Source organism: Artibeus jamaicensis, unplaced genomic scaffold (genome assembly GCF_021234435.1).
Source record: "Artibeus jamaicensis isolate MK-2021 breed Jamaican fruit bat unplaced genomic scaffold, CSHL_Jam_final contig_475, whole genome shotgun sequence".
NCBI lineage: Eukaryota > Metazoa > Chordata > Mammalia > Chiroptera > Phyllostomidae > Artibeus > Artibeus jamaicensis.
Window position 1 is genome coordinate 4,451,448 of NW_026521852.1, and position 24,152 is coordinate 4,475,599.

The following is a 24,152-nucleotide window of genomic DNA, read 5'->3' on the forward strand; positions in this document are numbered from 1 at the left end:
TCCAATTACAAATATATTAGCTCACCTGAGGTTGTCCAACAATTATACAATTTACTGAAGAGTTGTTCATTTTTTTTAATTAAAAAAATATTTTACTGATTAGGCAGTGAGGGTGGAAGATGCCATTGAGCATGTGGACTGTGTGGCCATCACATTCAAAATGACTGAGCAAGTAAAGTAATGCATCTGCATCAGATTTTGCATGATGCTTGAACATTCCTCCACAGAAACTGTTTGGATGATTCAGAAGGCTACAACTATCGGCAATTGGTGATAGGCAGATGTGGGGAGGCTCTGCTTGCAGGGCCCTCCTGGCTGCCACAGATGAGAATAATTCTACCAAGACATGATCTGCTTGGGGAGGAAAGGTGACCAATTTCTCAAAGGAGAAGGGCCAGGAGCCTTTCCTCAATGGGCTTTTATTAGGCACAGGAATACAGGTAAAGTTCATCAATCATTGTCAGGCAGTAAGGATCAAACGATAGATTAACATACAAAGTTCCATGAGGGCTTATTCTGAGTCAGGGTCAGTTAGCTAAAGAGCTATAAAATTTTGGGAAACAAACTCATTTTATACTTGGGCCCTTATTAGAAAATTGAGGACATACTTAGCAAGGCAAGTTTCACAGAATTTTATGTATTCTTTCTTAGGCCTGATCACCCCAGGGAACCTGCCTTTTCCAGCACAGGGCTGCACCACCCTCTGTCATTGTTTCAGGCTTAAGTCAGGCAGGGGAAGTAAGGCAGCTAAGAGATTAGGAGAATTCTTGCAGACAGAATAAGGACTCAGGCTATGTCAAAGCTGAGGAGCGAGGGTCCATCACCCTCTTTTTCTATAGCCTCCCAAGTCCTTCCCTGAGGGTCCCTTCATGTCCATGCTTGTCTTAGGTGGTCCCTCCCTTAGGGAATCTTATCTGTCGCTGGCTAACTGATCACTCATTGGGGGTCAGGTCGGGTGAAGTAAAGGGGTGGTACCCCTGCCAGGGAGATAAGCTTTGTCTCCTTAGTGGCTTATGGCCCCAAGGTCTTTTTCCTCAGCCTTAGCCATGTGGAGATACAGCTTCTAAAACCAGGCAGTGTGGTTCCCAACAGGAAGCCTCATCACAACAACAAATGCACCTGCTCAAGCATTATTGATGGTGCAGGTTTTTTGGCAAAACATCAAATCACCCAGGTGACTCAGTACCCCCTACAGCCCAGATTTGGCATCTTGTGAATTCTGGCTTTTCCCAAAACTAAAATCACCTTTGGAAGGGAAGAGATTTCAGGCCATCAATGAGATTCAGAAAATATGATGGGGCGACTCATGGCAACTGGGAGAACTGTGTGAGGTCCCAAGGTGTCTGCTTTGAAGGGGACTGAGGAGTCACTGTCCTATGTACAGTGTTTCTTGTATCTTGTATCTTCTTCAATAAATGTTTCTATTTTTCATAGTACATGACTGGATACCTTTTGGACAGAACTCACATAGCTGTAACTGTTTTAATGTCTTTGTAAACTAAATTTTATCATTTGTGTTATTTCCAGGTGTGTTTCTATTGATTTTCTTACTGAGGATTGCATTTTCCAGCTTCTCTGCATGCCTGATAATTTCCGATTGGATGTAAGACATTGTGAATTTTACCTTGTTGAGTGCCACATATTTTTGTAATTACAATATTCTTGAGCTTTGTCCTGGGATCAAAGGTCAGTTACTTAGAACTAGTTTGTTTTTTCAAAGCTCTTTTAACTTTTGCTAGGTGAAACCAAAACTATCTTAATTTAGGGCTAATTATATCCCACTACTAATGCAATGTCCATTTAAGTACTCCTGTTTCTCTGTGAAGCATAAGGCCTTTCCTCTGTAGTTAGTGGGTATACGAAGTATTCCAGCCCTGTGCAAGATATGCAGTGTTCACTCTTTTGCTTTTTGGCATTTAGTTCCCCTGCCTTGGGTTATTGTTACCTTACAGGTATATGCTAATACTAAGCATAACATTTAAGCAAAGTCTTCGTATCTTCAGCTCTCTCTTTGATAGATTGCCCTATAATCTACCTTGGCTGATCCAGATTGACTCCATTTCCTCAACTCAGAGACTCCTTGGCTTCACCTGGGTACCTGCCTACTGCACTGAGGCCTGAAATTTTTTTTTCTCCTAACAATAACTTGGGCCAAATGTATAGCTCACCTCATTTGGTTCTTCTCTGTCACCGATCACTATCCTATAATGTCCAATGTCTGAAAATGACAGACGTTTTCAGACATTGAAATGTCTGAAACAAAAAACGTTTCATTTTGTTTTGGTCAAATTTTTAGTTGTTTCTGGTGAGAGGGCAAATGTGGTCCCTCTTATTCCATCATGATCAGAAACCCAGTGTTTTATTATTATTTTTTTTTACAGCTGTGCTTATAAACCTGTTGGAGGAAGAGGACAAACTAACTGCTCTGTAAATCCGATGGAAGCTATTCACTACATTCCTCTAAAAAATGAGTATTTCCTCTAAATTTTCAATATAATTTTAGGTAGGCTCACTGGCTCCTGTACCTTACATGGGGAGCAATAGTTTGTGGAGATGTTTAACTCTTCATTTAGGGCAGTATGTGTTTTTCTTTTGAATTCTGAGTTGTCTTTCTGTTAATTCTTTCTTTTTTATTGTTGTTCAAGTATAGTTCTCTCCATTTTCCCTCCAACACTTTCGCCCACCCTACCCATTCCCACCTCTCACCCGCAATCCTACCCCCTTTGGCTTTGTCCATGGGTCCTTTATACAGGTTCCTTGATGACTCTTCACCTTCTTTCTCCCATTATCTCCCTCCCCCCTCCCTTCTGGTTACTGTCAGTTTGTTCTTTATTTCTAGGCCTCTGCTTCTATTTTGCTTGTTTTGTTGATTAGGTTCCATTTATAGGTGAGATCATTGGTATGTCTTTCACTGCCTGGCTTATTTCACTTAGCATAATGCTCTCCAGCCCCATTCATGCTGTCATGAGGATAGGAACTCCTTTCTTTCTGGTGTGTATTCCATTGTGTAAATGTACCACAGTTTTTTGATCCACTTATTTACTGATGGGCACTTATGTTGCTTCCAGCACTTGGCTATTGTAAATTGTGCTATGAACATTGGAGTGCATAGGTTCTTTTGAATTGGTGTTTCAGGATTCTTAGGGTATGATCCCTGCAGTGGAATTGCTAGGTCAAAAGCAGTTCCATTTTTAGTTTTCTGAGTAAATTCCATACTGTTTTCCACAATGGCTGCACTAGTCTGCATTCCCATCAACAGTGCACTATGGTTCCCTTTTCTCCACAACCTTTCCAGCACTTTTTGTTTGTTGATTTGTTTATGATGGCCATTCTCATTGTGGGTGTTTTTTTTTTTTCCTAAAGAGAGGGAGAGAAACACCAATCTGTGCCTGCACCCCAGGCATGTCCCCTGACAGGGAATAGAACCGTAATCCTTTGGTTCACAGGCCTGCGCTCAATCCACTGAGCTACACCAGCTAGGGCTCATTATGGTTTTAACTTCCATCTCTCAGCTAGTGATGCTGAGTATCCTTTCATATGTCTCTGGGCCCTCTGTATGTCCTCCTTGGAGAAGTGTCTATTCAGGTCCTTTGCCCATTTTTTAATTGGATTGTTTGTCTTCCTGGAGTGGAGTTTGTTAATTCTATCTTTCTTCTGTTATTAATATTTCATCACTTTTCTTTCACTAATTTTATCCTTGTTAGTGTTTTTTCAACTTTTATGTTTACTCTTTAAAAAAAATTAACTTCTTGGATTATATAGAGTCTGGTAGAAGAAAGGCCTGCTTGAATGTGGTTGGTAAGGTAAATTACTGGTGTAATAATTTATAGTTTTAATTTGAACATTTCACCTAAAATGTCATATGGTGTACTTGAGTGTGATATTGTTATGTTAGAGAATTACATGCTTATGACTTTGTAATAAAAGATTCTGTAATAAAACAGGGACATTATTTGTGCTAGACCTTGTAGAATAAAAACAGAAAGCATGGCTATGTAGTTCTGTGTGGTTGATCTATACTTTAAATGGGACAATAATTGCTTTTAAGCAATAAATCCTGACAATGCCCACCTTTTTTTTTTTTGTCTCTAATCAGTTGGTTCTGCATTGGATCTCCAGGCTCCCTTTCCTACATGTCCAATATCGAATACTCTAATAACTCCATAGAGCTACCACTTTTAATTGTTGCAATACTGTGGAGCTGTGGGGACAGTGTTTTTTAATTCATGTCACACACAATCTAGGCCAGTGCTGTCCAATGTGAGCTACATATGTAATTTTAAATTTCCTAGTAGTCAAAAAAGTAAAATTAATTCTAATGTATTTTTTACATTTTGAAAAATAGTATAACATTATACTAGTTTCAGGTCTGCAATATAATGTTTCAATATATGAATATTATAAATTGATAGTAATAAATCTAGTTATTATCTATCATCATACATAGTTATAAGTTTTGTTGTCTTATATTTAATTTAATCCACTGTATCAAAAATAATATTACTACATATAATAAATATGTAAACTTACTAATGAGATATTTCACTTCCTGTTATGGTATGTAGTCTTCAAAATCTGGTGTGTATTTTACACTGATAGTACATTCAATTGGGATACTTAATTATCACCAGAAATACTTGATCTATATTTATATTTCATTGAATACATAGCTGAAAAAGTGATTCCCATGGCAAAGTTGTTCCAAAAATATGTAAAGTTTTCCAAATTAAAAAGTCGGTTTGCAATAGCTGCATTTCGAGTGTTCAGTGTGTTTCATAGCTACTGTATTGGACAGCACAGGTGTAGGCCCTGTATGAAGAGCTACATGTTCTGTACTTTCATGGTATTCATATTTTCTCTGTCTCCACACACTCAAAAACACTGGCTAAATCTTTGTAAATAGACTTCACAACAAGAAGGGGTATATCAGAATTTCAGCTCAGGAAAAGACAACATACTGCCTCTCTATTGTCTTTTAAAAACAATTAAAAATAAGAGACAATTCTGGGAAGATGGCAGAGTAGGAAGCACCAGGAAGACAACCACCACTCTGGCTAAGTCCCTCTGATGTAACTATGAAGTCTAGTGAAGGCTTGCAACTTTCAGAAGAAAGCTTGGAAGGTAATTTGCAGTTCATTTAGGTCAATTTCGGCTCTTAATACAGTACTACTCCCCATCACCACCCCCAAAGCAGGCAGCTGTGCCCATGTTCCTGGAGAAGCTTGCACACACCTATGGTGGGCAAGAAGGACCCTGACATCCAAATATTGGAGAGTTGTGCTCTGATCAGTGGTTGCTGCTCCTGATCTTAGAGGTGCAAGGAAGATGGCAGCCATTGTTGTTGCACCTCCACTCATTGTTGCAACGCTATGTCCCTTCAGCTAAAGCAACTTCAAAGGGATTTAAAGGGCCAGTACACTTGTCTCTCTCCCTTTCATTTTTCTCTATTTTTCCCCTCTTAGGAGCTAGACATTAAAAGACTAGGACATTCAAAACAAATGGAATAGATGGGGAAAATTAGAAAATGACCACACATTCCCAGGGAAAGGCACAGATGCAAAAGACCTGAGAAGGCCTTAAGTTTACACCTCAGGCTGGTCAGTGACAGCCCATAACAGTAACCATGACAAACAGCAAACCCCAAGGGAGGCAGAGAACCTGATTTCCAGAGATATAGCAATATTAGATTCAAATGTCCAGTTTTTAACAAGTAAACAAAAAAAGTCAACGTACACAACACAAAAAATCAGGAAAGTATGGTCCTTTCAAAGGAAAAATCTAAATCAACAGAAACTATTCTTGAAAAAGACCTGATTGCAGATCTACTAGACAAAGACTCAGACAATCATATTAACGATGCTCAAGTAACTAAAGATGTGGGGAAAGTCATGAAAATCATGTATGAACAAAATGAAAATATCAAAAAGAGATGAGAAATCTAAAAAGAAAACAAACAAAAAAACTCAGGAGCATATAAAAATTCACTAGAAGGATTCAAAATCAGGTTTGAGCAGGCAGAAGAAAGAATCAGTGAACTTGAAGAAGATAGAACAATGGAAAGCATAGTGTCTAAGAAACAACAAGAAAAAAAATTGAACAAAATAAAGCAGAGGCTAAGGGTCCTGTAGGATACCATCAAGTGGACCAACATATATACACTGTGAAAATCCCATAACACAGAAAGGGGCAGAGAGAATAACTGAAGAAAAAATGACTTAAAGCTTATTAAATTTTATGAAAAACATGAAAATAAACATCCGGTTTCTGGAGAAAGCTTGGACCCCAACATCAAAGTCTGCATGCTGAGAATCCAGCTTCTGCATTCCTCTTTTGTCACTGGGTCTTTTCGGCATGGGGACCATGGTACCGATGAGACAGAAGCACTACCTTGAGGCTGGTACAGAGACTGCAAGATAGCTGCCTGGGCCAGGCCTGATATCTCCTATGCAAAAAAGCACTTTTGAAAGAACATGTCTATACTGTTTCCAGTTGTTGGTTCTGGATAATTCTGGAGAGTGCCTCAAACCCAAGCTCAATCTAATATCCCAAAACAAAACTTCTTAGTCAAGAAAGAAAAATATGGTACATTTAGTTTTAAAAAAGCAAAAATTGTGGAAAAGTACAAAGATCCCCAAAGTGTACTGATGATTATTTGTAAAACATGCAACAAAACAGTTAAATATCGTGGTAAAAATAGATGCTTTCTATTAGCATTAATGAGCAATCCTATCACTCCTACAAGTAAACTCAGCCTGAAGACACCAGAAAGAAAGACTCTTTAAATTCTACCAACCTAAGTTATGGTACATCTAGTTTCAAAGGCAAAACCCCAGCACTGATTTTTCAGAACATCTATATCAGACATCTACAACATCCACCTGCTCCTCAAAAAAGTAAGCAAAAATGTTGCTTAGTCAGGGTCCAAAGAATCCAAAAATGGACTTCAGAAACTTTTTATCACCTTGTCTTCTTTGTAAAGGATGGACAATGAAAATAAACGTTTAATACAATTTCTGAAACTAAAGTTGTCAGAAAAACAGCTTTTAAAATACTTATTCTTTAAAAAAAACAAAAATAAATTTAAAAAAATACTTATTCTTTAAATACTTAAAAACTAGGGTCCAAAAGCAAACTTCTCTGGTCACTCTTCAGTGTTTATGGAAAAAGCACCTTAAATAACTGCAACTTGCCTTCCCCACAGGGTTGTTATGACAATCAAAATAAAGTCCTTGTAAGTAGTAAAGATATGTATGAAAAAAAATGTGAAAACTCAGTAAGTTCCAAGTAAGATGAACTCAGAGAGACAGACCCTGAGACACATTAGAATGAAATGTTCAAAAGCAAAAAAAAAAAAAAAAAAAAAGAGAGAGAGAGATAGAGAGAATCCTGAGAGCAACAAAAGTTGACATTGCATATGCCCAAGGGCTCTCATAATTGGCTTTCTTTTTTTTTTTTTTTTTGCTTTGGGGCCAGACCATGGTCAGGCCCGGTGGGGGGTGGGGGCGGCCCCCCAGGACGAGGAGGAGGGAGCTCTCCGCAGCCATGACAACAAAAAACGAGTCAGTCTAATCTCCAGCCAGGTGCACTCGGCTGGCAAGTGGCCTCCTGGGGGAGGAGAGGGTGGCGGGCGGAGCCAGAGAGCTCAGATGCTGGTGAGACCACGGAGGCCAGCACCCCGCAGGGACAGAGACGGCCTGGTGGCAGTTGCCCAGTGCATGATGATTTGGAGGGGTACTGTGGGCAGGAGCGCTGTGCAGAGACCTGCAGTCGCTGTTGCTTGGGGAGGGGGCAGGTCCTTTCTCCCCTCCCCCTTCCTCTCTCCTCACTCATTCAATGGGTGTTCTCGGCCCCCCACCCGCGGGCTGAGTGTCCCTGTCCCTGAAACCTGGAACCCAGGGATCTACAAGGGCCTGGGCTGGCGGGGGCTGGGGAGAGAACAAGGCCAGAGAGCCGGGAGCCCAGGCCTCTCCGGGCCCCACCTCAGGTGGCAGCCCATGCCCACCCTCACCCTGAACATGGGGAGCACTGGCCCGCAGGGTGGGTGTCACTGCAGTGTGAGGGCGAGAGGCTTTGGCTTTCATGGTGCCCCATGCCCTGCCCCCACCCTTAGCTGCCACGGGCGCATCAGCCAGACCCCTGAGGAAAGGAGGGGTGGCCCTTTAGGGAAGCCCCCCACCTTCACTCTTGCCCCAGGAAGGAGATACAAGTTTGAGTTCTCGGCACCGTGGACGCTAAGTGGCCTCCCTACCCACAGCCCGGTGCTGGCTTAGCCGTGAGCCCCTGCATGGCGAGGCCCGGGCAGAGGCACTCACCATAATTGACTTTCTTAACAGAATCTTTAGAGTCCAGATGGCAGTGCACTAATTTACTCATGGTACTTTTAAAAACCTTCCAGAGCCCTGGCTGGGGTAGCTCAGTGGATTGAGCATGGGCCTGTGAACCAAAGGGTCATTGGTTCGACTGCCAGTCAGGGCACATGCCTGGAGTGCAGGCCAGGTCCCAACCACACATGCCAGAGGCAACCACACATTGATGTTTCTCTTCCTCTCTTTCTGCTTCCCTTCCCCTCTGTCTAAAATAGGGGGAAAAAACCCTGCCAAATGAAAATCTTACATCTGGCAAAATTATCCTTCAGGAGAAAGGGAGAAATTAAGATATTCCCAGATAAACAAAGTCTGAGCATTTGTTACTACTAGGCCTGCGCTGCAAAAAATGTTCAAGGGTGAGATGAAAAGACACTGGAGAGTAACTCAAAGCCATATGAAGAAATAAAAATCTCAACAAAGGTAAATATAGCCATGTTCCACTTAACAATGGGGATATATTCTGAGAAACACACCATTAGCTGATTTCATTATTTTGTGAACAGCATAAAGTATGCTCACATGAACCAAGATAATACAGACTACTATACAACTAAGCTATATGGTATACCACCCTCATATATGTGGTCCATTATTTACCAAAATGTTGTCACACATGACTGACTGTACATGGGAAATTATGAAAGCTAGTATTATTTTAATCATTTGTAACTTCACTTTTTGTTTTCTACATAATTTGAGAGACTATTACACTTTTTAAAATATTAGTCTGCGCCCTGACCTGTGTGCTCAGTTGGCTAGGTGTCATCCCACAAACCAAAAGATCACCAGTTCCATTCCCAATCAGGGCACATGCCTGAGCTGTTCCATACCTGGTCAGAGCACATACGAAAGGCAGCCAGTCAATGTTTCTCACATCAATGTATCTCTCCCTCCCTTCTCCTCACTCTAAAGATAAATAAGTCAAATCTTTAAAAAATTATTAGTCTAAACACTAGTATTATTTTAACTTTGACTTCTAACTTCACATGTTTTATACACAAGACATTAAAGCACTAAAAATAATTAATTTGTTTGTTTGGGCCACACTGTGTATAAAGATTCAGTTTTGTGATATAACAAATGAAGGATGGAGAGGGAGCTGTAAAGGAGCAGGATTTTTATATGTGACTGAAATTAATCTGGTACAAATTAAAATTAGATTGTAACTATAGGATGTTGAGTGTAATCCCCAGGTAACCACGAAGAAAATATAGAATATACACAAAAGAAAATGAAAAAGGGATTCAAACATTTAGCTATACAAAACATCAACTAAATGCAAAAGACAGAATTGCAGAAAATGAGAAACAAAGCTATATCAAATACAGAAAACAAATAACAAAATGATATGAGTATGTCCCTTCTTACCAGGAATTACTTTAAATGTAAATAGACTGAACTCTCCAATTAAAAGACAAAGACTGGCAGAATGGATAAAAACATGTGATCAAAAATAATGTTGTCTACAAGAGACTCACTTGAGACCCCAAAACACAAATAGATTGAAAATAGAATGAAAAAAAAGATATTCCATGCAAGAAGATATCCATGAAAACACAGCAGAGATGGCTATAACAGTAATATCAGAAATACAAATTGGAAAAGGTTAAAAAGATGTGGAAGGATAATAAAAGGTATAATACAGCAAGATACAGCAATTATAAAAATTTAGGTACCTAATAATATACCAGCAAAATATATCAAGCAAAAACAGAATTAAAGAAACAAATAATTAGAGATGTCTGGGGATGATGGGGTGGGGGTGGGGGTAAATGCAGACAACTGTACTTCAACAAAATAATTTAAAAAATAATTAGCGATGTCAATATCCCATTCTCAATAAAAAGAGGCAACCAGACAGAAGGAACACAACACATAATACAATGAAACAATTAGATCTAACATACAAAAAACACACTATGCATATTTTCTTTGTAAAGTATATTTTATTGATTATGCTATTACTGTTGTCCCATTTTCTCCCCTTTATTCCCCTCTGCCCTGCACCCATCCTCCCACCATGATCCCCCCCCACCCTTAGTTCATGTCCATGGGTCATACATGTAAGTTCTTTGGCTTCTCCACTTCCTATACTATTCTTGACCTCCCACTATTTTGTAGCTGCCATTTATAATTCTTATTCCCTGTACCTTTTCCCCCATTCCCCCTTCCCACTGATAACCCTCCATGTGTTCATTTCTGTGATTCTGTTCCTGTTCTAGTTGTTTGCTTAGTGTTTTTGTTTTTTTAGGTTCAGATGTTGATAGTTGTTTGTTGTCATTTTACTTTCATAGTTTTGATCAACTTCTTTTTCTTAGATAAGCCCTTCCTTTAACATTTCATATAATAAGGACTTGGTGATGATGAACTCCTTTAACTTGGCCTTATCTGGGAAGTACTTTATGTGCCCTTCCATTCTAAACAATAGTTTTGCTGGATAGTCATCCTGGATGTAGGTCCTTGTCTCTTATGACTTTGAATACTTCTTTCCAGCCCCTCCTGACCTGCAAGGTTGGAGAAATCAGCTGACAGTCTTATGGGATCTCCTTTGTAAGTAACTGTCTCCTTTTCTCTTGCAGCTTTTAAGATTCTCTTCTCTTTAATCTTGGGTCATGTAATTATGATGTGCCTTAGTGTGTGCTTCCTTGGGTCCAACTTCTTTGGGGACTCTGAGCTTCCTGGACTTCCTAGAAGTCTATCTATTTCCTTCACTAGATTGGGGAAATTCTCCTTAATTATTTCTTCAAGTCAGTTTCAATTTCTTGCTCTTCCTCTTCTTCTTCTGCAAGCCCTGATTCGGATGTTGGAACATTTAAAGTTGTCTTGGAAGTTCCTAATCCTTTCCTCACTTTTTTAAGTGCTTCTCCACTCTGGCTGAATGTTTATTCCTTCTGCTCCAAATCATTGATTTGAGTCCTGGTTTCCTTCCCTTTACTCTTGGTTCCAATAATTTTTATTTCACTTTTTATAGTCTTCACTTTCTCCTCTATTTTGTGACCATATTCAACAAATTCTGTAAGCATCCTGATTCCCAGTGTTTTGAACTCTGCATCTGATAGGTTCGCTCTCTCTTCATTGCTTAGTTGTATTTTTGGAAATTTGAGCTGTTCATTTGGGACTTTTGTTGTTGTTACTGTGTGTAACATAGTAAGGAGCAGAGCCTTAGGTATTTGCCAGGGTGGGACAACCCATGTGGCTGTGTTGTGGCACTGCACGTGGGATAAAGGTCTGAGATGGAACAATGCTGCTTGCTCAGCTCTCAGATGGCTTTCAGTCACATCCTCTGCTACCCACAAGCAAACTGGGACCTTCTGCTGCTGATTCCCAGGTGAATAGGTTCTAGGACCCTGTGTATCTCTCCAACAAACTCTCCTGTGAGGCTGGGATTTTCTCCCACTGCTACAATCCCCCAAGTTTCTTTCATTTAAAAGGTTTTGAGGTTTCATTTCCCCACACTGGATTCCTGGGTTGCATACTCACTCCTGTTATTCCTCCTGGTTTATCTACACACAAATGTGGGACCTCCCACTCTGTCAGCCATCACCTTGCCTGCCCCCATCCTCCAGCTGCCACCTTGCCTAAAGTCCTCTCCATCCTGGCTGCCTGTCTCCACTCTACCAGTCTGATTGTTTCTTCTTTAACTCCTTGGTTGTTGGACTTCCATACAGTTCAATTTTCTGGCAGTTCTGGTTATTTTTCTGTTTAAATTTGTTGTTGTCGTTCTTTTAGTTGTGCAAGGAGGTACAGTATGTCTACCTATGCCTCCATCTTGGCCAGAAGTCCAAAAATACTACTTTTTATTTGAAGTTTTATTTCTTACATTTTCATTTGCAGACAAAAGGACCATTTATATAGAAAATCCCAAGTTATCCACAAAAAAAGTTACCAGAATTAATCATTGAGTTTAGCTAGGTAAAAGGATACAAGGTCAATTTATACATCATTTCAGACTTCCACCAAGATGAAGGCATAGGTGGAGACGCCATGCTTTCTCACACAACCAAGTTTAGAGACAACAAAATATTAGCAACAGAAAACACAGCCAGAACACAGAAAATTGAACTTTTCGGAAGTCCGACAACAACGAATTCTTCAGCCTGACCAGTAAGAGGGGCAAAACCAGCAGCTGGCGGAACAGGGCTGCACAGGAAAACTCGGTCAGACGGACTCAGGCGCGAATCCCAGGCGTGGGGTTGCAACAGGCCGACCCAGTGAACAACCTAGTGAGCATGACCCTGCGAGCCACCGGCGGATCCGGTGAGGGTGAAGGGCAGTGGGTTGACAGTGCTGGCGCATTCCTGCGCAGATAGACGAGTGAGGGAGTGGGCAGTGAGATGTGACCGAGCAGGTCCCAATGACAGGAGGCAGCAGAGACGGCCGCCATTTCCCGGCTCTGACCCGCCACCACATAGAGCATCACAAACCAGTGACCCTGCCCTGGAGGTCCCACCCTGCCCCTAAGGCTCCGCTCCTCATACTTAATGGACCCGAACAGACCAAAAATGGCTCAAGAAGATCTCAAAGCCCCAGAGCCTATAAATCTAAGCAATGAAGAAATAGCAAAACTCTCAGACGCAGTTTAAAACACTGGTGATCAGGATGCTCACAGAACTGGTTGATTATAGCCACAAAATAGAGAAACATATGAAGGTGAAACTAATTGAAATGAATGGAATTGCACAGGAAACCAACAGCAATGAAAAGGAAACTGGGACTCAAATCAATGGAGTGGACCAGAAGAAAGCAAATAATGGCCAAACAGAAAAGAGTGAAGAAGCAAGAATTCAAAAAAATGAGGAGAGGCTTAGGATCCTCCAGGATATCTTTAAATGCTCCAACATTTGAATTATAGGGGTACCAGAAGGGGGAAAGGAACAGCCACCAGTGGAAAACTTATTTGAACAAATAATAAACGAGAATTTCCCCAATCTGGCAAAGGCAATAGACTGCCAGGAAATCCAGGAAGCTCAGAGAGTCCCAAAGAAGTTGGACCCAAGAAGGAACACACCAAGTCACATCATAATTACATTAGCCAAGATTAAAATGAAGGAGAGAATCCTAGAAGCAGCAAGAGATAAGGGGACAGTCACCTACAAAGGAGTTCCCATCAGACTGTCAGAGGATTTCTCAAAAGAGACCTTACAGGCAAGAAGGGGCTGGAAAGAGGTATTCCAAGTCATGAAATCCAAAGACCTACAACCAAGATTGCTCTATCCAGCAAAACTTTCATTTAGAATGGAAGGGCAGATAAAGTGCTTCTCAGATAAGATCAAATTCAAGGAGTTCATCATCATCAAGCCCTTATTATATGAAATGTTAAAGGGACTTACCTAAGAAAAAGAAGATTAAAAAAGATGAAGAGTGAAAGGACGGCAAACTCACAGTTATTAACAACCACACCTAAAACAAAAGCAAACTAAAAGGACAGCTAGATCAGGAGTGAAACCATAGAAATGAAGATCTCAAGGAGGGTTAGCAACAGGGGAGTGGAAGGAGGACAAGGGGGGAGAAGGTACAGAAAATAAGTAGCATAGACAGTAGATAGAAAATAGATGGGGGGGGGCAAGAATAGTATGGGAGATATAGAATCTAAAGAACTTGAGACACATGGTCATAAACTAAAGGGGGGGTAATGGTGGGAAGGGGGGTAGGGTGGAGGGGAATGAAGGGGGGAATAGAACAACTATAATGGCATAATCAATAAAAAAATAAATTAAAAAAATAAAAAGAACAGAGAGAAGTTCTGCCCATGTGGAAAAACGGGAACCTTTGTGCAGTATTGGTAAGAATGTAAAATGTTGAAGCTGCTATTCCTTAAGAAAAAAATTAAATTCTGGGCATATACTCAAAAGAATTGAAAGCAGGGTCTCCCAAAAGATATTTGTACACCCATGTTCACAGCAGTGTTGTTCACAATCATCAAAAGGTGGAAGTCTGTTGACAACTGAGTATGTAGAAAAAATGTGGTATGCATACATGCAATAGATTATTTACCCTTAAGAAAATCGTGACAGTCTACAACATGGATAAACCTTGAGGACATTACGCTAAATTAAATATGCCAGTCACAAAGACAAATACTTTATGACTCTAGTTAATATATCTATAGTCAAACTCAGAAACAGGAAGTAGAATGCTAGTTGCCAGGTGCTGGAGAAGAGAGGGATAGAGTTGTTTAATGGAATACAGAAGTTCAGTTTTATAAAATGAAAAGGTTCTACAGACTGGTTGCAAGACGATGTGAATATACTTAACACTATTGAGCTGTACACTTAACTATGGTTAAGACTGTAAATAGTGTATTTTACCAAAACTAAAAATTAAAAAAAATAACCATCTAATTATTTCTTACTAGTGGTGACCTATGGAAAATACTGATGGGGAAAGAAGGGACTTTTGTGTTCGACTTTGTATCTTCCTGTGCTGTTTGCATTTTGGTCATTAATATGTACTAAGCTAATATTTTTAAAATGTCACTGGGTATAAGTTTTAAATTAAAATGAAACTGTAGGAACTGATTTAAATTCTTATGACACCTTAAGTTTTACCAAGCATCTCATCTCCCAAAAGCATGCCACTGAATGGGTGGTTATTAGTTCTAAAAGAAATAATTAAGAAAAAGCCCCTGCGTCACTCAGGTAACATGAGATGTTGCCCTAGATAACACCGATGACACTTCCTGGTCAGTAATGCTTAATCCAAATTAGAAATCCACTCTATCCTGAAACTGACAAATGTGATACAATAGCTGGTACCTGCAAACACAAAATCTTATCTTTCTTTCTCCCCACCTGCTGCTAAAGAACACCAAGCCCAGCATCCGTACTTTTTCAGTCTAATTCTCCTCTCCTCCCGTTTAAAAATGTTACATGAGAGTTAATGTGTGGATAGCAAGATCCCTTTGGAAACCAACAGCCATTCCAGAAACATAACTGTTCACATACCAAGGGCTGACAACAAGAGCAGCTTCTCAGTAGCATGCTTTAATAATTTTAAGGAAGTAGAGTGTAATGCCTCTTATAATACAAATTCTGGTTGGAAGAAAAAAAACTAGATTGTGGAAAAGTACAACTTAAAAAGGAACCACATGTTCTGATGGAGCACAAAGCAAGATTTCTAAATACAGAAATCAATTGTACATTCAACTGTACCTTATTTCTATCATTTGCTTTATCAAAAATAGAACTTTCCATGTGTTGATCCATTTAGAATAAGCCGCAGCAGGCACAATTTTGCTTACACAGGGCAGCAAGGTCAGAAAGGCTGCACAGGGAAATGGAAGCAGCAAGCAGCAGGTTTTCTTAGGGATTATACTGCTCCAGCTTTTATCCTTCTTCCCAGCTACTTTGGTGCCAAGAAAGCTGCAGTCTTTATTCTTAAAAAGCTTTTCACCAGAAAGGCTGAAGCAGTCCTAGGGCTGCAACTCCCTCTGCTGCCCAATGTTTTTCTTTGCATGCTACTGCGAATTCAATTAATTTCAAACTCACATGTTAAAAACTAAGGCAGCCCTTTGTGTCAAAATACTACTAAAAAAAGCAGAAGTTCAAATAGCAGTACCCCTAGAACGCCAAGTTGTAAGCTACATTTCTATACTCATCTACTAATCTTTCTCACAAACCATTTTTTACGCAGTTTTAAAAAAGTTCCGTATCTCCCTCACAGGCATTTGGAAAGGCAGGAAATGGACCTCTTGGTCCTTCCTTCCTGGCTCATACTTGGTAAGACTGTCCATAACTGGAATTAAAAAAAAATTTTTTTAAGTGTTATTAATTTTGAGAGGACTGGAGGGAGAAACATCGATCTGTGGTTGCCTCTCCCACACCCCCAACTGGGGACCTGGCCTGCAACCCAGGCCATGTACCCTGACTGGGAATCGAACCAGTGGCACTCAGTCCACTGAGCCACAACAGCCAGGGCTCCATTACCAGAATTTTAAGGAAGGCCTTTCTCATCTTTCAAGATACAATTTAAATAGAACTTCACACATGGTGTTGAAGCTATTTGTTTTGTTTGCCAGCCTGTTTCACTGTATTTATTGAACTTTGTGCCTATGTAACAGCAGATGCTCAATTAACCATTTTACGGAATTCTAACTAGTACCATCTTGAGATATTGGGGGAAGGAGAGATCTGTCCACACAATTCAGTTAGGAAATAAGCAACTACTGGGGCAGGAACCAAAATTCTTGAGAGAAGAGACAGGTGTTTTACCAACCAACATAATGCTTATTATCTTTTTTCAGGTTACCAATCTCACAGTCTCCCTCCTGTTAACTCTTAACAGAGCTTATTTTTAATAAACTTTTAAGACATTTCATTCTTTGCCCATGCCCAAATATTTCATAGTCTAATTTTAGTAATAAAAAAAATTAACAAACACCCCAAGGCTGGTGTATCTGAATGGACTGAGTGCGGGCCCACAAACCAAAAGGCTGCTGGCTCGATTCCCAGTCAGGGCACATGCCTGGGTTGCAGGCCAGTTCCTAGTAGGGGATGCACAAGAGGCAACCACACATTGATGTTTCTCTCCTTCCCTTTGTCCTTCTCTTCCATTCTCTCTAAATATAATTAAATAAAATCTTAGAAAAAAAATTAACAAACACACAGTAACTCCCCATCTATGAAATACTATAGATGTTATGTCCCCAACCTACTGTGGTTAAAACTCTAGTGTTCCAGCATCCAGAATTAGAATTGATGATGAAGACACATTATTAGTGTAACAGCCTTTATTTCTGTGAACCTTCTTGTTCTCTCCCACCCAATATCAGAAGCTTATTTGTCCATTAGAATTCCTACTCTTTACCTTAATCCATAGAGCAGGCTCTGTGAAAAGCAAATGCTCACTAACAGCCACTCTTCAGAAAACTAAAATACCAACAGCTAATGGTGTCACTGTGTATAGGGCCTCTACCACTGGATAGAAAGAACAATGTAAATTTTTTAATAAAAACAATCACATAGCATTTATTGTGGTCTGGCAATAACAAAAGGGTACTCACAACAATATGAATAAATGTTCAAGGACTACCCGCAACAAAGAACACCTAAAAAACACAAACTGTATTGCTCCTCAATTTTTCATTTCATTAGTCATTTCTAGTTGGAGACACTTTGGAGGAGAGTAATATTATCTCCTTTCAGCATGATCCGACCTGAAACACAGAATTAAAAAGAAAAGTTCTTAATAACTACTCAGACAATGTTTTAGCCTCAGAATTTTGAATGGTTCTTAAGCAATTTTGAAAATATTTTCTTGTATGTAAGCATTTTCAAATACCCAGTACTGAAAGGCTGAATATTAGAGCAAATATACTTTTTAAATAATAACCTAATAAAAAAACCCAGTAACTTAATGAAGGTAGAGAAATGTTATTTTATAAAAAGTACAGTTTCTATAGACTAAGTTAACTAAATAGGTCTACCCCAACATTTCCTAAAACTCTGAGTTTGTAGAAGATGGAAAATGTGTTTTATGTCAAGTTTAGAAAATGAAGCATACTAGCACCCCATCCTTGGAGCTCTTAGTTACATTAAAGATTTCATCTTTCAATAAATACACCTGTTTAGGTTTCACCCAACATTTCATGAACTTATTTGAGCAGAGAATACTTTTTTCCCCAAGAAATACCTGCATGTATGTTCAGGAACACTGGTGTTCAGTAGAACAGTTTGAGAACTGTGAATCAACCCCAGAAGTGATTAAACTTTCCCAGGCTTCTACACCAGGTAACATTTATCTTTCCTACATTCACAAGATACTACTATGGGGATTCAACACTTTGCAAATTATTTATAAATTCTATGTCAGTAAGGCTGGCTTGCACTTCCTGGCATGACATGTTTAAATTTAAAAAATCTAGGCTTTCACAAAAATAGCCTAAGCAGGAAGAAACGAGCCAAACAATTTTCGAAATCTACTCTCCACGTATCTAGCATAGGCTCAAGAAAATCCTCAGGGTCTGGATAAAAGAGACACCTGAAGCCTGCCACTGACAAAGTCCTGGGCATTAAAACAATTATAAACAAAATGCCTAAATAAACCTAAGTTAATGGGATTTTAACAAAAATAATTTCTTTTCTTGATGAAGCCATGAATCCTAAAGACTCTATTAACTGGCATAAAAAATTGTGTTCACTGACCAAATATTTCGAGTTTCTACTACATCCCACGCACTGAGTTAGGCACTGAGCACATTGGGGAGCAAAAAAGATGGGACTCGTGCACTTATGGAGCATGTGGTCCAGCAGGAGAGCAATTAATAAAATAATACCACTAATGCACATTTTACTACAAACTCAGAGAGCCCTGCTCCTCGCCCACCACCCCCACCCCAAGTAAAACAAAACAAAACCCTGAGAGGAGGTGACATTTCATCTGAGTCCTAAGGACACAGGGAACAGGACATTCAAAGATTCACAGCAGAGTAAATGTGCAAAGTCAAAGAACTGAAAAAAAAAAACCACAAATGTGGATGAAGCTCAGAAAATGAAGCAGAGAAGAGATGGAGACAAGCCCCGATCATGAAGAACCTTGATGAATACATTAAAAATTTTCTCATCCAGAAGCTAGTGAAGGAAGGATGTCAAACAAAGCAATGACAAGGTCAGACTGGTGCTTCTCAAAGATAAGTACAGCCCACAGAGCAAAATGGAGGGGGTGAGGTAGTGGCAGAAAAATCAATAAATAAACTGAGTAGAAATTGGTGCTATTCAGTAAGGCAGGGAACACTAAATCAGCCCTAAAAGGGTGAGGGGTGAGAATTAAGTCTGTTTTCTGATATGTTACCATTCAGGAGCCTTTGACGCATTCAAGTGGAAATGTTTAATAGGCTCAGGGAGGTCTAGGGCTAGCTGTATATTTGGGAGTCAATGCAGTCAGTAGGTGATTTCGTAGTTGTGAGAACACAGAGTGCACTTATACAAACCTAGACAGTACAGCCTACTACACATCTAGGCTGTATGGTATACCACCATGGTACATGCAGTCCGTCGTTAACCAAAATGTCGTCATGAGGCATATGACTGTATACAGATGGTAGCAAAAGATGTAGTATTGAGTGCCTTGGAAAACACCAAGGGACAGGAGGGCCTATGACCAAGCTTTGAGCAATTTAAACATTTAATGGTTGGATCTCAATGAATATAAAAGTCTGGAAAGGAGTAACCAAAAATGAAAAGTAAAAACCTGAGTATAGTATCACAGAGCCAAGGGAACAAAGTGTTTTAAGGAGGGAGTGGCCAAACAGTGCCAAATGCTGTTGAGAGGTCAGTAAAAAGAGGACTAGTACTGACCATTAGATTTAACACCATTAGTCTTTGGTGACATTGATTATCTAAGTGGAGAGAAGGAAGGTGAAATGGAGTGGGGTAAGGAATAAGTGAAAAAGGATTTTCAAGAGCATACACCCCCCAATAATAATTTCTCAAGTGCAAGCTGAATTTAAACATGAACTAAGTTACAATTCAATTTTGCAAGTAAATAAAAATTTCTAAAATTCCGTAGACTATCCATACTCTTACCTAGTTGTTTTCTTGACTTTGTTTTAGAATGAATCTCTTCTGCATCATCTAATACAAGGTTCATGTACTCATCAAAACCCTAGAAAAACAAGCCACTGACTGTCATCTTCAAGTAAGATTACATCCAAACCATTCTAAATATATACAGACATGCCAATTAATTTTAAAAATTCATCCCTCACACTCTGTTCAGATGAAACACCACCTCCCACTCTAAGCTTCTTTTTAAACAAAGAAAACCACAACACACTCCATTATTTCTGGAACCTTTTGGACTTCAGATTTCATTAGCTATGCCAAAGAGCCACTCTCCCTGTTTTTTATAACCTACCCAGTAGAGTACATGTGTACGTATACAAATTAACTTCTGCCACCACTTTTCCCATGTTCCCCACAAGAAACTACCACCACTAACGACACTACTCTTATTTTCTACCTAGTAAACTGAGAAGATGAGATTATTAAGGAAATCTATGATGTCTAAAGGACATAGTTTCGGTGACATCTCATCTTTCTTTAAAACATCGAGGGCATTCTGCCATCCTGGAAGTCTTATTTTAACAAACCCCACCCAGCTCTCAGGTATCACCTAACCCAAAGTTAATGCTCTATTAATCCTCACCTGCCTCTATCTTCAAATACTAATGTTTAGATCATTTAAAAAGATTAATTTTCCCTCAATTTAATGAATTAACCAATCCCTATGAAATAGGACAATGAGGCAAGGACAGTGGGCCCTGAAAAACTTTCTTTGGGTTGGGTCTTTGATTTTTTGTACAATGCTCTGGCAGGCCATTTCTTTTCTTTTTCCCCTACTATTCCAATTACTAGAAGCTGTATAGAAGCTAAGTGACTTATGTAAATCTTATCCTTTAAGTCCCAACTCTAATCACACCTTCACTACTTCCACAAAGCCTCTGATCAGCTCCCACCATATCTGTACCCTTTTAAGGCAAATTATAAATCACCTCATAATTTTCTTCAAATCTTTCCAACTACATCACCCTTTACACTAAAATACATCTGAGCTGGGAGGTAAGGGGGAGATATGTTATTAAAACGAGGGAGTCAATTATTATTAAACACCCACTATGTCTGGCTGCCCATTTTTCCTTTTCATTTTTTGGTGAGACCTTTTCCTATAACAACCTGCTCTGAGATAAAATATCCTGGATATCCTGGGTACTCACAATGATACAGCCCTCTATCCGCATATTCACTTGCTCATAAAGCCACACCTGAATCCGAGATCTCTGAAATAATCATAAAAATAGAAATGTTAAAAAAAATAAGTACACAAAATACAATCACTTTGGTCAAATAATAGAAAAATATGGCCCCTAAAAAACGTTTAAAAAAAGCCAACAGTTTTAGCCACTTGACTCATCATAACCAAGGCTAATTATTTGCCAAGAAAGATTCTCATTCAATAAACACAAAATTAGGACCAGACTGTCCCAAGTCAGATAACTTCCTTTCCTTCTGATCTTGGGACTATTTCTTACTGCTTTTAGTTTCAACACATTTAGAGTGAAGACTGATGTCAGTGTTGCACACAGCAGTAATTTCTACTTTTTTATCCACTATAGCAAAATCCAGCTGCCAAACAGCTTACTCTAGTTTCTCAGTTTTCAATGTCTCTCACCTAACAGCCAGGGGAAAAATCCTGGATTCTGGTGATTAAAAATTACAATGGCCTGAAATTAAAGCTTTGCAATTGTGCTATCACTAAAATTTACTTACATTTTCTTTCAGATACATTTAACGCTACCCTGCCAACTCAGACTGTTGCTAAAAATTCCCTCAAAGCAAAGTAAACTGTCCCTAAATCCTTTGAACCTACTATCTCCCCACCACCTTCTTCCACCTCCACTCCCCCCTCCACAATCACCACAGTTGTCTGTGTCCTTTAGTTAATTTTTTGGTCTGTCCCTCCACACACATGCCCAACACACCCAATAATTACTTTTTGAAAAGATTAATTTTGACCTTGCAAAATGACACAATTCTTTACATGCTTGTAGTTAGCATGACTTCACACCATTTTATTATATTAGAGCTTTCCCTGCACCCTTGCCCCTAGAATACCCCTCCGAGCTCCTCAATTTCATCTCTTTTTAACTAGAACAGTGATGAGACATGAAGACGAAACGACAACTTACGTACATTTTGCAAGTATCTGAAGATAAGGTTCTGCACCAACGGTTAAAGAAAAAAATACACACACAGCATACACTCTGCTCCCTGAAACTGGTCACTGCCCTCGTCGAATTTGCTTTAGGGCATACGCCACTTAAGTGTCCAATGAGGCACTCATTAGGAGTTCCCTAAATATTCTAAGGAATCCCCTCTCACTCTCTTCCTTTCTTGGAGTTTTCCGTGGCGCCATCATCCTCCTCCCCAAGACCGACACCTCCCGTTTGCACGCTCTACCTAATCAAGAGGGCCCCTCCCCGCTCCCCACCGCCCTTCCCGCGTACCCCGGTAGGGATCTGGCCCAATCCGCCTCCCACCGTCCTGCTTCCTCTCGGGCACGGGCGCCCCAGGGACTCACAGGAAGTGGGTGAAGGAGCACCTCGCTCCTCCGAGCTTGCTGGCTCTCTACTCTTTAGGTCGCCTCCGCCCCACCCGTTTTCTGACCCGAACCTCCCGGTCCCGACATCCTACGTAGGATACGATGGGCTGCACCATCACCTTCTGCACTTTTTGGCCCTGGCCACGGTACGCCATGGTGGAAGCTGACGAAAGACCACACTAACTCTCGCGCTGCCTCAAAAAGCCACTTCTGGAATAAAGCACCGGAAACGGAAGCAGACGGTGCTTGAGCGGTCTGGGCCGTTTCTGGGAAGTGCCTCTCTAGCCTCGGTGCTCTATAGCCTCCGGGGGAGGCCAAATAGAGGCACCAGCACTTTGAAACGAGGTTAGTCCTACAGCGCCACCTGGAGGGAGGCGGCGGAGACGCCGGCGTGTTTGTGTCTCCATTTTCTGAGCTTAGAGAGCCAAATCGTTCTGTTGCTTACTTCTCTCTCTTCGTAAAATGCGATGGTATAGTGCTCTTTCTAAAGCCTATTTCCCTGGAATTTAGGCTTTATGGCAGCGTTGTGGAGAAGAGGGTAGGGCGGTAAGAAGCCCAAATCCATCCAGGACTCATACCTGGCGCTCTCAGCCACAGATCCCCGAATTTGAAAGCCAGCCGGCTATGGTTTTGATACAGTTTGGTTTTTTATTTTATCTTTATTGTATTTTTTCATCACCATTTAGTCCCCTTATACGTCCCTCCCATAGCAATCATCACACTGTTGGGGTCTATGGGTCCTTTTTCCTTTTTGCTCAATCCCTCCATTCTTTAACTCCTCTCCATCACTGTCATCTGCTCTCCATCTATGAGTGTGTGTCTGTTTTCCTTGTTAGTTCAGTGTGTTCATCAGATTCCACATATGAGTGAGATCACATGTGGTTTCTTTCACTTAGTTAGATTCCACTCATGTATGGAATCTAACTGGCTTATTTCACTTAGCTTCCTCTGACTGGCTTATTTCGCTTAGCACAATGTTCTCCAGGTCATCCATAGTCACAAAGGGTAAAATTTCCTTTTTTTTTTTTATGGCAAGTAGTATTCCATTGTGTAAATGGCCCACAGTTGTTTTATCCACTCATCTCTTGATGGACACTTGGGCTGCTTCCATATCTTGGTGATTGTAAATAATACTGCAATGACCATAGGGGTGCTTGTGTTCTTTTGAATTATTGTTTTGGGTTCCTTAGAATATAATTCCAGAAGTGGAATCGTGGGATCAAAGGGCAGATCCATTTTTTTTTTTTTTAGGTATCTCTATGCTGCTTTCCACAGTGGCTGCACCAGTCTGCATTCCCACCAACAGAGCAAAAGGGTTCCCCTTTCTCCACATCCTCACCAGCACTTGTTAATTTAGAGATGGTTTTAATTTTCATTTATCTATTAGTGATGCTGAGCTGAGTGCATCTGTTGGCCATTGCTACATTGTCATTGTAAGGTGGCGACCGAACACAGCTATTTAGCGTGAAATCCTTAAAATCCGACTGCTGATTTCAAACCCAGCTCACCTGTAGTGTATGACCAATGATAAATTCCTTAGCTCTGCCACGTCTCAGCTTAGTTGTTACCGAAATAAGGGATAAAAAATGTTCCTTCCTCATGCGGCTGAGGTTTCAGTGATGTAGCATGTGTGTACACATTAAGGTCTCAGTGTTGTAATGTATCCTTTCCTCAGTAACCCAGCTCAGA

General features: G+C 40.2%; 1 protein-coding gene and 1 pseudogene across 2 annotated transcripts; one reads left to right on the top strand and one right to left on the bottom strand.

Annotated features, from left to right (window-relative positions):
* The first annotated feature begins 6,369 nt into the window (after window positions 1–6,369).
* On the top strand, window positions 6,370–7,005 carry LOC119055073 (UPF0711 protein C18orf21 homolog; annotated as a pseudogene).
* A 9,949-nt stretch (window positions 7,006–16,954) lies between these two features.
* Window positions 16,955–22,688, bottom strand: SNRPE (small nuclear ribonucleoprotein polypeptide E). Of its 2 annotated transcripts, XM_037153175.2 has the most exons (5): window positions 22,565–22,688; window positions 22,055–22,081; window positions 21,079–21,141; window positions 19,889–19,967; window positions 17,072–17,520 (listed from the first exon to the last, which is right to left on the bottom strand). In XM_037153175.2, exons 1-5 carry the CDS (start codon window positions 22,616–22,618, stop codon window positions 17,465–17,467), a joined length of 279 nt encoding a protein of 92 aa, XP_037009070.1. In that variant the 5' UTR covers window positions 22,619–22,688; the 3' UTR covers window positions 17,072–17,464. The 2 variants fall into 2 exon arrangements, with proteins under 2 accessions (XP_037009071.1, XP_037009070.1); XM_037153176.2 differs by lacking the exon at window positions 22,055–22,081 and having other exon boundaries at window positions 16,955–17,520; window positions 22,583–22,688.
* Window positions 22,689–24,152: the final 1,464 nt, after the last annotated feature.